The sequence below is a fragment of the Petromyzon marinus genome, assembly GCF_048934315.1.
Source record: "Petromyzon marinus isolate PM22_M1 ecotype Great Lakes invasive population chromosome 70 unlocalized genomic scaffold, UKy_Petmar_22M1.pri1.0 chr70_unloc.4, whole genome shotgun sequence".
Taxonomy (NCBI): Eukaryota; Metazoa; Chordata; class Hyperoartia; order Petromyzontiformes; family Petromyzontidae; genus Petromyzon; species Petromyzon marinus.
In genome coordinates, this window is record NW_027422606.1 from 642,647 (window position 1) to 661,378 (window position 18,732).

At 34.5% G+C, this 18,732-nt stretch overlaps 1 protein-coding gene across 3 annotated transcripts in view; it reads left to right on the forward strand.

Moving 5' to 3' along the window:
* The first annotated feature begins 4,132 nt into the window (after positions 1 to 4,132).
* CDC16 (cell division cycle 16) overlaps positions 4,133 to 18,732 on the forward strand; it is an 82,123-nt gene continuing 67,523 nt past the window's right edge. For 2 of the 3 annotated variants that reach the window (XR_012931604.1, XM_076058372.1), the window contains exon 1: positions 4,133 to 4,267. Coding sequence is in view for 2 of the 3 variants with exons in the window: in XM_076058372.1 (XP_075914487.1) it covers positions 4,193 to 4,267 (75 nt within the window). In the remaining variant the exon portion in view is untranslated. The remainder of the gene's footprint in view (positions 4,268 to 18,732) is intronic. The other variant, XM_076058373.1, reaches the window with a different exon arrangement.

Genomic DNA, 18,732 nt, shown 5'->3' on the forward strand with positions numbered 1-18,732 from the left:
TAGTATATTTGTTAGTATATATGTTTGTTACTATATAGATTTGTTAGTATATATGTGAGTATATATTTGTTAGTATGTATGTTAGTATATATGTTAGTATATATTTGTCTGTATATATGTTAGTATAAATCTTAGTATATATGTATTTGTTAGTATATACTTGTTAGTATATGTATATATGTTAGTATATTTGTTAGTATATGTTAGTATATATTTGTCCGTATATATGTTAGTATAAATGTTAGTATATATTTGTTAGTTTATATGTGAGTATATATTTGTTAGTATGTATGTTAGTAAATGTGTTAGTATAGTATATTTGTTAGTATATGTATATATGTTAGTATATGTGTTAGTATAGTATGTTTGTTAGTATACTTTGTTTGTTAGTATATATGTTTGTTAGTATATATGTGAGTATATAATTGTTAGTATATATGTTAGTACATGTGTTAGTATAGTATGTTTGTTAGCATGAATGTTAGTATATATGTGTTAGTATATATGTGAGTATATATTTGTTAGTATAATATATGTATGTTAGTATATGTGTTAGTATAGTATGTTTGTTAGTATAAATGTTAGTATATGTATGTTAGTATATATGTGAGTATATTTGTTAGTATATGTATATATGTTAGTATATGTGTTAGTATAGTATGTTTGTTAGTATAAATGTTTAAATGTTAGTATATATGTTTGTTAGTATATATGTGAGTATATATTTGTTAGTATATATGTGAGTATATATTTGTTAGTATGTATATGTATGTCGGCATATGTGTTAGTATAGTATATATGTTAGTATAAATGTGTTAGTATAGTATGTTTGTTAGTATATATATTAGTATATATGTCAGTATATATGTGTTAGTATATGTATGTTAGTATATATGTGTTAGTATAAATGTTGGTATATATGTATTTGTTAGTATATGTTAGTATATGTATATGTATGTTAGTATATGTGTTAGTATAGTATATATGTGTTAGTATAGTATATATGTTAGTATATATGTGTTAGTATATATGTGTTAGTATAGTATATATGTGTTAGTATATATGTGTTAGTATAGTATGTTTATTAGTATATATTTGGTAGTATATTTGTTAGTATATCTTCTTTGGTTCTTTCGGTAAAGTCACGTAGAATGAGAATAAATAAATAAATTGATAAAATAAAATAACACAATAATATTATCACGACGTTTCGGCCACAACACAGGCAGCCTTCATCAGGTGAAGGGGCGAGACTGTCTGGTAGGACAGCGCTGGAGTGAAAGAGCCACGTTCAGATCACGGCCTTTAAGCTGTGTGAGAGGAACAAAGCGCCTTGACAAAGGAATTAGCATATAATTTAGCATTGAAATGGCTGAAAGATTAGCTTGTGACTGGTCACAGAAATAGCTATGTTAAAAGTTAAAGCATACACATCCGCAGAGGCACCCATTGTTAAAGGAATTAGCATAGAATTTAGCATTGAAATAGCTAAGTTAAGGCATGCACATCCGCAGAGGTACCCCTTGACAATGGAATTAGCATAGAATTTAGCATTGAAATAGCTGAGTGATTAGCTTGTAACTGCTACAGAAATAGCTACGTTAAAGTCAGAGCATACACATTCACCGAGGCCCTTAGTACAAATCAAACAGGATAATTTAGCATTGAAATAACTAGGCGAATTTAGCATTGAAATAACTGAGTGATTAGCTAGTGACTGGTCACAGAAATGACTACACATCTGAGCTATTCACAGTACTATATAGTGAAACAATAAAATACTAAAATATAAATTACCTTCATGTTATCAATAAACTCTATATTCTCCAATCAGCTAAGCTACCAACAATAAGTCGTTATATATCACAATGCTATATGGCGAAAAAATGGGTGGATTCTTACCCTCAAATTTCAGCACCACGGATAGCTACGGGCCCCGTTCAGACGGACGAGTTCGTCCATGGTCGGAACAGAGGAGGGGGAGAGAGTTAGTATATGTTAGTATATGTATGTTAGTATATATGTGTTAGTATAGTATATATGTTAGTATAAATGTTAGTACAGTATGTTTGTTAGTATAAATGTTTAAATGTTAGTATATATGTTTGTTAGTATATATGTGAGTATATATTTGTTAGTATATATGTGAGTATATATTTTTTAGTATGTATATGTATGTTAGTATATGTGTTAGTATAGTATAGTATATATGTGTTAGTATATATGTGTTAGTATAGTATATATGCTAGTATATATGTGTTAGTATAGTATATATGTTAGTATATATGTGTTAGTATAGTATGTCTGTTAGTATATGTGTTTGTTAGTATATATATATTTGTTAGTTTATATGTTAGTATAGTATGTTTGTTAGTATATATTTGTAAGTATATTTGTTAGTATATGTATATGTATGTTAGTTTAAATGTTAGTATAGTATGTTTGTCAGTATAAATGTTAGTATAGTATGTTTGTTAGTATAAATGTTTAAATGTTAGTCTCTCACCTGGCTAGGGAGTCTGGGCCTGGCTATCCTCGGCCAGGAGACGCCGCTTGGTCGCCATGGAGACGCAGCCAAGGTGACGTCATTTTCTTTATTCCAGAAGACAAAATCTTGTTTTATTTTCTTTCTTCCGCCTTCGGAAGATGAGTCGGTCAATCCAATGCAATTGACGCGCGTCGTCTTCCGGAAGAACATTTTTTGTTTTCTATCGTCTCTTCCGTTTCTGGAAGATCGGAAAGTCAACGGAACGCATTGGATCCGTCTTCCTCTTCCAGATGATTGGATCTTCCTCTTCCGGAAGAAGACTTTGTCCCTATTATTTTATGAAATAGCATCTTCCTCTTCCGGATGATGACTCTGTCCCTTTTAATTTTTTTAATTAGCATCTTCTTCCGGAAGAAAAAAACAAGTCAATGCATTGAATCGATCTTCTACTTCCAGCAGAATAATTCTTGTTTTATTCGATATCTTCTGTCTCTGGAAGATGAGACAGAATGCAATGCATTGGATTTTTCTTCTTATTCCAGAATATTTTTTTTTTATTATTTAGCTTCTTCGTCTTCCGGAAGTTAAATCAGCCAATGAGTTCCAATGGATCTCTCTTCTTATTCCGGAAGATAAAATCTTGTTTTATAGTTCTACTTCCTAACCCGGAAGAGATCAAACAGACCAACAAAAAATCACCGATCTTCCTCTTCCGGAAGACATTAAAACAATTGCTCCGCGATTGTCCACCAATGGGAGCGCGCGTTGAAGGGAACACCCCTGCCCCTTACCCTCTCCCCCCCCCCCCGTGAGGGCAGCCAATGGGAGCGCGAGTTGCACGGAACTCCCCCGCCCCTTACCCTCTCCCCCCGTAAGGGCAGCCAATGGGAGCGCCGTTACACGGAAGTCCCCCGCCCCTTACCCTCTCCCTCCCGCGTAAGGGCAGCCAATGGAAGCGCGCGTTGCAAGAAACTACCCCGCCCCTTACCCCCTCCCACCCCCCCGTGAGGACAGCCAATGGGAGCGCGCATTAGACGGAACTCCCCCGCCCCTTACCCCCTCCCCCCCGTAAGGGCAGCCAATGGGAGCGCGCGTTTCACGGAACTCCCCCGCCCCTTACCCCCTCCCCCCCCCGTGAGAGCAGCCAATGGGAGCCCGCGTTGAACGGTACTCCCCCGCCCCTTACCCTTTCCCCCCCCCGTAAGGGCAGCCAATGGGAGCGCACGTTGCAAGGAACTCTCCCTCCCTTACCCTCTCCCCCCCCGTCAGGGCAGCCAATGGGAGAGCGTTTTGCACGGAACTCCCCCGTCCCTTACCCCCTCCCCCCCCGTGAAGGCAGCCAATGTGAGCGCGCGTTGCACGGTACTCTCCCGCCCCTTACCCTCTCCCCCCCGTAAGGACAGCCAATGGGAGCGCACGTTGCAAGGAACTCCCCCTCCCTTACCCCCTCCCCCCCCGTCAGGGCAGCCAATGGGAGCGCGTTTTGCACGGAACTCCCCCGTCCCTTACCCCCTCCCCCCCCGTGAGAGCAGCCAATGGGAGCGCGCGTTGCACGGTACTCCCCCGCCCCTTACCCTCTCCCCACCGTAAGGGCAGCCAATGGGAGCAAACGTTGCAAGGAACTCCCCCGCCCCATACACTCTCCCCCCCCATGAGGGCAGCCAATGGGAGCGCGCGTTGTTTACGCGCGGGAAAAAAAAAGCGATGGCGCCGGCTCGCGGCGCTTCGGACGCGGAGCTCGGAGCGCTGCGCGCGCTCATCCAGAGACTCATAGAGCAGGTGAGGAGATTATAACATTATTAAACTATTATATTACTATTATATTACTATTATTACTGTGTACTACTAACACACTCACTCACTCATCCAGAGACTCATAGAGCAGGTGAGGAGATTATAACATTATATTACTATTATATTACTATTATATTACTATTATTACTGTGTACTACTAACACACTCACTCACTCATCCAGAGACTCATAGAGCAGGTGAGGAGATTATAACATTATTAAACTATTATATTACTATTATATTACTATTATTACTGTGTACTACTAACACACTCACTCACTCATCCAGAGACTCATAGAGCAGGTGAGGAGATTATAACATTATTAAACTATTATATTACTATTATATTACTATTATTACTGTGTACTACTAACACACTCACTCACTCATCCAGAGACTCATAGAGCAGGTGAGGAGATTATAACATTATTAAACTATTATTTTACTATTATATTACTATTATTACTGTGTACTACTAACACACTCACTCACTCATCCAGAGACTCATAGAGCAGGTGAGGAGATTATAACATTATTAAACTATTATATTACTATTATATTACTATTATTACTGTGTACTACTAACACACTCACTCACTCATCCAGAGACTCATAGAGCAGGTGAGGAGATTATAACATTATTAAACTATTATATTACTATTATATTACTATTATTACTGTGTACTACTAACACACTCACTCACTCATCCAGAGACTCATAGAGCAGGTGAGGAGATTATAACATTATTAAACTATTATATTACTATATACTACTAACACTCTCACTCACTCATCCAGAGACTCATAGAGCAGGTGAGGAGATTATAACATTATTAAACTATTATATTACTATTATATTACTATTATTACTGTGTACTACTAACACACTCACTCACTCATCCAGAGACTCATAGAGCAGGTGAGAAGATTATAACATTATTAAACTATTATATTACTATTATATTACTATTATTACTGTGTACTACTAACACACTCACTCACTCATCCAGAGACTCATAGAGCAGGTGAGAAGATTATAACATTATTAAACTATTATATTACTATTATATTACTAACACACACACTCATCCAGAGACTCATAGAGCAGGTGAGGAGATTATAACATTATTAAACTATTATATTACTATTATATTACTATTATTACTGTGTACTACTAACACACTCACTCACTCATCCAGAGACTCATAGAGCAGGTGAGGAGATTATAACATTATTAAACTATTATATTACTATTATATTACTAACACTCACACACACTCATCCAGAGACTCATAGAGCAGGTGAGGAGATTATAACATTATTAAACTATTATATTACTATTATATTACTATTATTACTGTGTACTACTAACACACTCACTCACTCATCCAGAGACTCATAGAGCAGGTGAGAAGATTATAACATTATTAAACTATTATATTACTATTATTACTGTGTACTACTAACACTCACACTCACTCATCCAGAGACTCATAGAGCAGGTGAGGAGATTATAACATTATTAAACTATTATATTACTATTATATTACTATTATTACTGTGTACTACTAACACACTCACTCACTCATCCAGAGACTCATAGAGCAGGTGAGGAGATTATAACATTATTAAACTATTATATTACTATTATATTACTATTATTACTGTGTACTACTAACACACTCACTCATCCAGAGACTCATAGAGCAGGTGAGGAGATTATAACATTATTAAACTATTATATTACTATTATATTACTATTATTACTGTGTACTACTAACACACTCACTCACTCATCCAGAGACTCATAGAGCAGGTGAGGAGATTATAACATTATTAAACTATTATATTACTATTATATTACTATTATTACTGTGTACTACTAACACTCTCACTCACTCATCCAGAGACTCATAGAGCAGGTGAGGAGATTATAACATTATTAAACTATTATATTACTATTATATTACTATTATTACTCTTACTATGTACTACTAACACTCATCCAGAGACTCATAGAGCAGGTGAGGAGATTATAACATTATTAAACTATTATATTACTATTATATTACTATTATTCCTGTGTACTACTAACACACTCACTCATCCAGAGACTCATAGAGCAGGTGAGGAGATTATAACATTATTAAACTATTATATTACTATTATATTACTATTATTACTGTGTACTACTAACACACTCACTCACTCATCCAGAGACTCATAGAGCAGGTGAGGAGATTATAACATTATTAAACTATTATATTACTATTATATTACTATTATTACTGTGTACTACTAACACTCTCACTCACTCATCCAGAGACTCATAGAGCAGGTGAGGAGATTATAACATTATTAAACTATTATATTACTATTATATTACTAACACTCACACTCACTCATCCAGAGACTCATAGAGCAGGTGAGGAGATTATAACATTATTAAACTATTATATTACTATTATATTACTATTATTACTCTTACTATGTACTACTAACACTCATCCAGAGACTCATAGAGCAGGTGAGGAGATTATAACATTATTAAACTATTATATTACTATTATATTACTATTATTACTGTGTACTACTAACACACTCACTCACTCATCCAGAGACTCATAGAGCAGGTGAGGAGATTATAACATTATATTACTATTATATTACTATTATATTACTATTATTACTGTGTACTACTAACACACTCACTCACTCATCCAGAGACTCATAGAGCAGGTGAGGAGATTATAACATTATTAAACTATTATATTACTATTATATTACTATTATTACTGTGTACTACTAACACACTCACTCACTCATCCAGAGACTCATAGAGCAGGTGAGAAGATTATAACATTATTAAACTATTATATTACTATTATATTACTAACACACACACTCATCCAGAGACTCATAGAGCAGGTGAGGAGATTATAACATTATTAAACTATTATATTACTATTATATTACTATTATTACTGTGTACTACTAACACACTCACTCACTCATCCAGAGACTCATAGAGCAGGTGAGGAGATTATAACATTATTAAACTATTATATTACTATTATATTACTAACACTCACACACACTCATCCAGAGACTCATAGAGCAGGTGAGGAGATTATAACATTATTAAACTATTATATTACTATTATATTACTATTATTACTGTGTACTACTAACACACTCACTCACTCATCCAGAGACTCATAGAGCAGGTGAGAAGATTATAACATTATTAAACTATTATATTACTATTATTACTGTGTACTACTAACACTCACACTCACTCATCCAGAGACTCATAGAGCAGGTGAGGAGATTATAACATTATTAAACTATTATATTACTATTATATTACTATTATTACTGTGTACTACTAACACACTCACTCACTCATCCAGAGACTCATAGAGCAGGTGAGGAGATTATAACATTATTAAACTATTATATTACTATTATATTACTATTATTACTGTGTACTACTAACACACTCACTCATCCAGAGACTCATAGAGCAGGTGAGGAGATTATAACATTATTAAACTATTATATTACTATTATATTACTATTATTACTGTGTACTACTAACACACTCACTCACTCATCCAGAGACTCATAGAGCAGGTGAGGAGATTATAACATTATTAAACTATTATATTACTATTATATTACTATTATTACTGTGTACTACTAACACTCTCACTCACTCATCCAGAGACTCATAGAGCAGGTGAGGAGATTATAACATTATTAAACTATTATATTACTATTATATTACTAACACTCACACTCACTCATCCAGAGACTCATAGAGCAGGTGAGGAGATTATAACATTATTAAACTATTATATTACTATTATATTACTATTATTACTCTTACTATGTACTACTAACACTCATCCAGAGACTCATAGAGCAGGTGAGGAGATTATAACATTATTAAACTATTATATTACTATTATATTACTATTATTACTGTGTACTACTAACACACTCACTCACTCATCCAGAGACTCATAGAGCAGGTGAGGAGATTATAACATTATATTACTATTATATTACTATTATATTACTATTATTACTGTGTACTACTAACACACTCACTCACTCATCCAGAGACTCATAGAGCAGGTGAGGAGATTATAACATTATTAAACTATTATATTACTATTATTACTGTGTACTACTAACACACTCACTCACTCATCCAGAGACTCATAGAGCAGGTGAGAAGATTACAACATTAAACTATTATATTACTATTATATTACTATTATTACTGTGTACTACTAACACTCACACTCACTCATCCAGAGACTCATAGAGCAGGTGAGGAGATTATGACATTAAACTATTATATTACTATTATATTACTATTATTACTATATACTACTAACACTCTCACTCACTCATCCAGACTCATAGAGCAGGTGACCATTATATACTATAACTACTTTCACTCACTATAACTACTATCACTCACTATAACTACTATCACTCACTACAACTACTATCACTCACTATAACTACTATCACTCACTACTACTACTATCACTCACTATAACTACTATCACTCACTACTACTACTATCACTCACTATAACTACTATCACTCACTATAACTACTATCACTCACTACTACTACTATCACTCACTACAACTACTATCACTCACTACATCTACTATCACTCACTACAACTACTATCACTCACTACTACTACTATCACTCACTACTACTACTACTATCACTCACTACTACTACTATCACTCACTACAACTACTATCACTCACTATAACTACTATCACTCACTATAACTACTATCACTCACTACTACTACTATCACTCACTACAACTACTATCACTATAACTACTGTCACTCACTACAACTACTATCACTCACTACTACTACTATCACTCACTACTACTACTACTATCACTCACTACTACTACTATCACTCACTACAACTACTATCACTCACTATAACTACTATCACTCACTATAACTACTATCACTCACTACTACTACTATCACTCACTACTACTACTATCACTCACTACAACTACTATCACTCACTACTACTACTATCACTCACTATAACTACTATCACTCACTATAACTACTATCACTCACTACAACTGCTATCACTCACTACAACTACTATCACTCACTACAACTACTATCACTCACTACAACTACTATCACTCACTATAACTACTATAACTCACTACAACTACTATCACTCACTACTACTACTATCACTCACTATAACTACTATCACTCACTACAACTACTACCACTCACTATAACTACTATCACTCACTATAACTACTATCACTCACTACTACTACTATCACTCACTATAACTAACTATCACTCACTACTACTATCACTCACTACTACTACTATCACTCACTATAACTACTATCACTCACTATAACTACTATCACTCACTACAACTACTATCACTCACTATAACTAACTATCACTCACTATAACTACTATCACTCACTACTACTACTATCACTCACTATAACTACTATCACTCACTATAACTACTATAACTCACTACTACTACTATCACTCACTATAACTACTACTATCACTCACTATAACTACTACTATCACTCACTATAACTACTATAACTCACTACAACTACTATCACTCACTACTACTACTATCACTCACTATAACTACTATCACTCACTACAACTACTATCACTCACTACTACTACTATCACTCACTACTACTACTATCACTCACTATAACTACTATAACTCACTACAACTACTATCACTCACTACAACTACTATCACTCACTACAACTACTATCACTCACTACTACTACTATCACTCACTACAACTACTATCACTCACTACTACTACTATCACTCACTATAACTACTACTATCACTCACTATAACTACTATAACTCACTACAACTACTATAACTCACTACAACTACTATCACTCACTATAACTACTATCACTCACTATAACTAACTATCACTCACTACAACTACTTTCACTCACTACAACTACTATCACTCACTATAACTAACTATCACTCACTATAACTACTATCACTCACTACAACTACTATCACTCACTACTACTACTATCACTCACTATAACTACTATCACTCACTATAACTACTATCACTCACTATAACTACTATCACTCACTACAACTACTATCACTCACTACAACTACTATCACTCACTATTACTACTATCACTCACTATAACTACTATCACTCACTACTACTACTATCACTCACTATAACTAACTATCACTCACTACTACTACTATCACTCACTATAACTACTATCACTCACTACTACTACTATCACTCACTACTACTACTATCACTCACTATAACTAACTATCACTCACTACTACTACTATCACTCACTATAACTACTATCACTCACTACAACTACTATCACTCACTACTACTACTATCACTCACTATAACTACTATCACTCACTATAACTACTATCACTCACTATAACTACTATCACTCACTACAACTACTATCACTCACTACTACTACTATCACTCACTACTACTACTATCACTCACTACTACTACTATCACTCACTACTACTACTATCACTCACTATAACTAACTATCACTCACTATAACTAACTATCACTCACTACTACTACTATCACTCACTATAACTACTATCACTACTACTACTATCACTCACTACTACTACTATCACTCACTACTACTACTATCACTCACTATAACTACTATCACTCACTATAACTACTATCACTCACTACAACTACTATCACTCACTACTACTACTATCACTCACTATAACTACTATCACTCACTATAACTACTATCACTCACTACAACTACTATCACTCACTACTACTACTATCACTCACTATAACTACTATCACTCACTATAACTACTATCACTCACTACTACTACTATCACTCACTACTACTACTATCACTCACTATAACTAACTATCACTCACTATAACTAACTATCACTCACTACTACTACTATCACTCACTATAACTACTATCACTACTACTACTATCACTCACTACTACTACTATCACTCACTACAACTACTATCACTCACTATAACTACTATCACTCACTATAACTACTATCACTCACTATAACTACTATCACTCACTACAACTACTATCACTCACTACTACTACTATCACTCACTATAACTACTATCACTCACTATAACTACTATCACTCACTACAACTACTATCACTCACTACTACTACTATCACTCACTACAACTACTATCACTCACTATAACTACTATCACTCACTATAACTACTATCACTCACTACAACTACTATCACTCACTACTACTACTATCACTCACTACTACTACTATCACTCACTACAACTACTATCACTCACTACAACTACTATCACTCACTACAACTACTATCACTCACTACTACTACTATTACTCACTATAACTACTATCACTCACTATAACTACTATCACTCACTATAACTACTATCACTCACTATAACTACTATCACTCACTATAACTACTATCACTCACTATAACTAACTATCACGCACTACTACTACTATCACTCACTATAACTACTATCACTCACTACTACTACTACTATCACTCACTACAACTATCACTCACTACAACTATTATCACTCACTACTACTACTATCACTCACTACTACTACTATCACTCACTATAACTACTATCACTCACTACAACTACTATCACTCACTATAACTACTATCACTCACTATAACTACTATCACTCACTACAACTACTATCACTCACTACTACTACTATCACTCACTATAACTACTATCACTCACTATAACTACTATCACTCACTATAACTACTATCACTCACTATAACTACTATCACTCACTACAACTACTATCACTCACTACAACTACTATCACTCACTACTACTAATATCACTCACTATAACTACTATCACTCACTATAACTACTATCACTCACTACAACTACTATCACTCACTATAACTACTATCACTCACTATAACTACTATCACTCACTACAACTACTATCACTCACTACTACTACTATCACTCACTATAACTACTATCACTCACTATAACTACTATCACTCACTACTACTACTATCACTCACTACTACTACTATCACTCACTACTACTACTATCACTCACTATAACTACTATCACTCACTACAACTACTATAAATCACTATAACTAACTATCACTCACTACTACTACTATCACTCACTATAACTACTATCACTCACTATAACTACTATCACTCACTACAACTACTATCACTCACTATAACTACTATCACTCACTACAACTACTATAACTCACTATAACTAACTATCACTCACTACTACTACTATCACTCACTACTACTACTATCACTCACTACAACTACTATCACTCACTACTACTACTATCACTCACTACAACTACTATCACTCACTACAACTACTATCACTCACTACTACTACTATCACTCACTACTACTACTATCACTCACTACAACTACTATCACTCACTACTACTATCACTCACTATAACTACTATCACTCACTACTACTACTATCACTCACTACTACTACTATCACTCACTATAACTACTATCACTCACTACTACTACTATCACTCACTACTACTATCACTCACTACTACTACTATCACTCACTACAACTACTATCACTCACTACTACTACTATCACTCACTACAACTACTATCACTCACTATAACTACTATCACTCACTACTACTACTATCACTCACTATAACTACTATCACTCACTATAACTACTATCACTCACTACAACTACTATCACTCACTATAACTAACTATCACTCACTATAACTACTATCACTCACTACAACTACTATCACTCACTATAACTACTATCACTCACTACAACTACTATCACTCACTACAACTACTATCACTCACTACAACTACTATCACTCACTACAACTACTATCACTCACTACTACTACTATCACTCACTACAACTACTATCACTCACTACAACTACTATCACTCACTACAACTACTATCACTCACTATGACTACTATCACTCACTATAACTACTATCACTCACTATAACTACTATCACTCACTACTACTACTATCACTCACTACAACTACTATCACTCACTATAACTACTATCACTCACTATAACTACTATCACTCACTATAACTACTATCACTCACTACTACTACTATCACTCACTATAACTACTATCACTCACTATAACTACTATCACTCACTACAACTACTATCACTCACTACAACTACTATCACTCACTACTACTACTATCACTCACTATAACTACTATCACTCACTATAACTAACTATCACGCACTACTACTACTATCACTCACTACAACTGCTATCACTCACTATAACTACTATCACTCACTATAACTACTATCACTCACTACTACTACTATCACTCACTACAACTACTATCACTCACTACTACTACTATCACTCACTATAACTACTATCACTCACTACTACTACTATCACTCACTACAACTACTATCACTCACTACTACTACTATCACTCACTACAACTACTATCACTCACTATAACTACTATCACTCACTACTACTACTATCACTCACTACTACTACTATCACTCACTACTACTACTATCACTCACTATAACTACTATCACTCACTATAACTACTATCACTCACTACTACTACTATCACTCACTACAACTACTATCACTCACTACATCTACTATCACTCACTACAACTACTATCACTCACTACTACTACTATCACTCACTACTACTACTATCACTCACTATAACTAACTATCACTCACTATAACTAACTATCACTCACTACTACTACTATCACTCACTATAACTACTATCACTACTACTACTATCACTCACTACTACTACTATCACTCACTACAACTACTATCACTCACTATAACTACTATCACTCACTATAACTACTATCACTCACTACAACTACTATCACTCACTACTACTACTATCACTCACTACAACTACTATCACTCACTATAACTACTATCACTCACTACTACTACTATCACTCACTATAACTACTATCACTCACTATAACTACTATCACTCACTACTACTACTATCACTCACTACAACTACTATCACTCACTATAACTACTATCACTCACTACAACTAACTATCACTCACTATAACTACTATCACTCACTACAACTACTATCACTCACTACTACTACTATCACTCACTACAACTACTATCACTACTACTACTACTATCACTCACTACAACTGCTATCACTCACTACAACTACTATCACTCACTACAACTACTATCACTCACTACAACTACTATCACTCACTACAACTACTATCACTCACTACTACTACTATCACTCACTATAACTACTATCACTCACTACTACTACTATCACTCACTACTACTACTATCACTCACTACAACTACTATAACTCACTATAACTAACTATCACTCACTACTACTACTATCACTCACTACTACTACTATCACTCACTATAACTACTAACACTCACTATAACTACTATCACTCACTATAACTACTATCACTCACTACAACTACTATCACTCACTACTACTACTATCACTCACTACAACTACTATCACTCACTACTACTACTATCACTCACTACTACTACTATCACTCACTACTACTACTATCACTCACTATAACTACTATCACTCACTATAACTACTATCACTCACTACAACTATCACTCACTACAACTATTATCACTCACTACTACTACTATCACTCACTACTACTACTATCACTCACTATAACTACTATCACTCACTACAACTACTATCACTCACTATAACTACTATCACTCACTATAACTACTATCACTCACTACAACTACTATCACTCACTACTACTACTATCACTCACTATAACTACTATCACTCACTACTACTACTATCACTCACTACTACTACTATCACTCACTATAACTAACTATCACTCACTATAACTAACTATCACTCACTACTACTACTATCACTCACTATAACTACTATCACTACTACTACTATCACTCACTACTACTACTATCACTCACTACAACTACTATCACTCACTATAACTACTATCACTCACTATAACTACTATCACTCACTATAACTACTATCACTCACTACAACTACTATCACTCACTACTACTACTATCACTCACTATAACTACTATCACTCACTATAACTACTATCACTCACTACTACTACTATCACTCACTATAACTACTATCACTCACTATAACTACTATCACTCACTATAACTACTATCACTCACTACAACTACTATCACTCACTACTACTACTATCACTCACTATAACTACTATCACTCACTATAACTACTATCACTCACTACTACTACTATCACTCACTACTACTACTATCACTCACTATAACTACTATCACTCACTATAACTACTATCACTCACTACAACTACTATCACTCACTACTACTACTATCACTCACTATAACTACTATCACTCACTACTACTACTATCACTCACTATAACTAACTATCACTCACTACTACTACTATCACTCACTATAACTACTATCACTCACTACTACTACTATCACTCACTATAACTAACTATCACTCACTATAACTACTATCACTCACTACAACTACTATCACTCACTACTACTACTATCACTCACTATGACTACTATCACTCACTATAACTACTATCACTCACTATAACTACTATCACTCACTACAACTACTATCACTCACTACTACTACTATCACTCACTACTACTACTATCACTCACTATAACTACTATCACTCACTACTACTACTATCACTCACTACTACTACTATCACTCACTATAACTAACTATCACTCACTATAACTAACTATCACTCACTACTACTACTATCACTCACTATAACTACTATCACTACTACTACTATCACTCACTACTACTACTATCACTCACTACAACTACTATCACTCACTATAACTACTATCACTCACTATAACTACTATCACTCACTATAACTACTATCACTCACTACAACTACTATCACTCACTACTACTACTATCACTCACTATAACTACTATCACTCACTATAACTACTATCACTCACTACTACTACTATCACTCACTATAACTACTATCACTCACTACAACTACTATCACTCACTATAACTACTATCACTCACTACAACTACTATCACTCACTATAACTACTATCACTCACTACAACTACTATCACTCACTATAACTACTGTCACTCACTACAACTACTATCACTCACTACTACTACTATCACTCACTACTACTACTATCACTCACTACTACTACTATCACTCACTATAACTACTAACACTCACTATAACTACTATCACTCACTACAACTATCACTCACTACAACTATTATCACTCACTACTACTACTATCACTCACTACTACTACTATCACTCACTATAACTACTATCACTCACTACAACTACTATCACTCACTATAACTACTATCACTCACTATAACTACTATCACTCACTACAACTACTATCACTCACTACTACTACTATCACTCACTATAACTACTATCACTCACTACTACTACTATCACTCACTACTACTACTATCACTCACTATAACTAACTATCACTCACTATAACTAACTATCACTCACTACTACTACTATCACTCACTATAACTACTATCACTACTACTACTATCACTCACTACTACTACTATCACTCACTACAACTACTATCACTCACTATAACTACTATCACTCACTATAACTACTATCACTCACTATAACTACTATCACTCACTACAACTACTATCACTCACTACTACTACTATCACTCACTATAACTACTATCACTCACTATAACTACTATCACTCACTACTACTACTATCACTCACTATAACTACTATCACTCACTATAACTACTATCACTCACTATAACTACTATCACTCACTACAACTACTATCACTCACTACTACTACTATCACTCACTATAACTACTATCACTCACTATAACTACTATCACTCACTACTACTACTATCACTCACTACTACTACTATCACTCACTATAACTACTATCACTCACTATAACTACTATCACTCACTACAACTACTATCACTCACTACTACTACTATCACTCACTATAACTACTATCACTCACTACTACTACTATCACTCACTATAACTAACTATCACTCACTACTACTACTATCACTCACTATAACTACTATCACTCACTACTACTACTATCACTCACTATAACTAACTATCACTCACTACAACTACTATCACTCACTACTACTACTATCACTCACTATGACTACTATCACTCACTATAACTACTATCACTCACTATAACTACTATCACTCACTACAACTACTATCACTCACTACTACTACTATCACTCACTACTACTACTATCACTCACTATAACTACTATCACTCACTACTACTACTATCACTCACTACTACTACTATCACTCACTATAACTAACTATCACTCACTATAACTAACTATCACTCACTACTACTACTATCACTCACTATAACTACTATCACTACTACTACTATCACTCACTACTACTACTATCACTCACTACAACTACTATCACTCACTATAACTACTATCACTCACTATAACTACTATCACTCACTATAACTACTATCACTCACTACAACTACTATCACTCACTACTACTACTATCACTCACTATAACTACTATCACTCACTATAACTACTATCACTCACTACTACTACTATCACTCACTATAACTACTATCACTCACTACAACTACTATCACTCACTATAACTACTATCACTCACTACAACTACTATCACTCACTATAACTACTATCACTCACTACAACTACTATCACTCACTATAACTACTGTCACTCACTACTACTACTCTCACTATAACTACTGTCACTCACTATAACTACTATCACTCACTACAACTACTATCACTCACTATAACTACTATCACTCACTACTACTACTCTCACTATAACTACTATAACTCACTACAACTACTATCACTCACTACTACTACTATCACTCACTACTACTACTATCACTCACTACAACTACTATAACTCACTACAACTACTATCACTCACTACTACTACTCTCACTCACTACAACTACTATAACTCACTACAACTACTATCACTCACTACTACTACTATCACTCACTACTACTACTATCACTCACTACTACTACTATCACTCACTACTACTCCTATCACTCACTACTACTACTATCACTCACTACTACTACTATCACTCACTACAACTACTATCACTCACTATAACTACTATAACTCACTACAACTACTATCACTCACTACAACTAC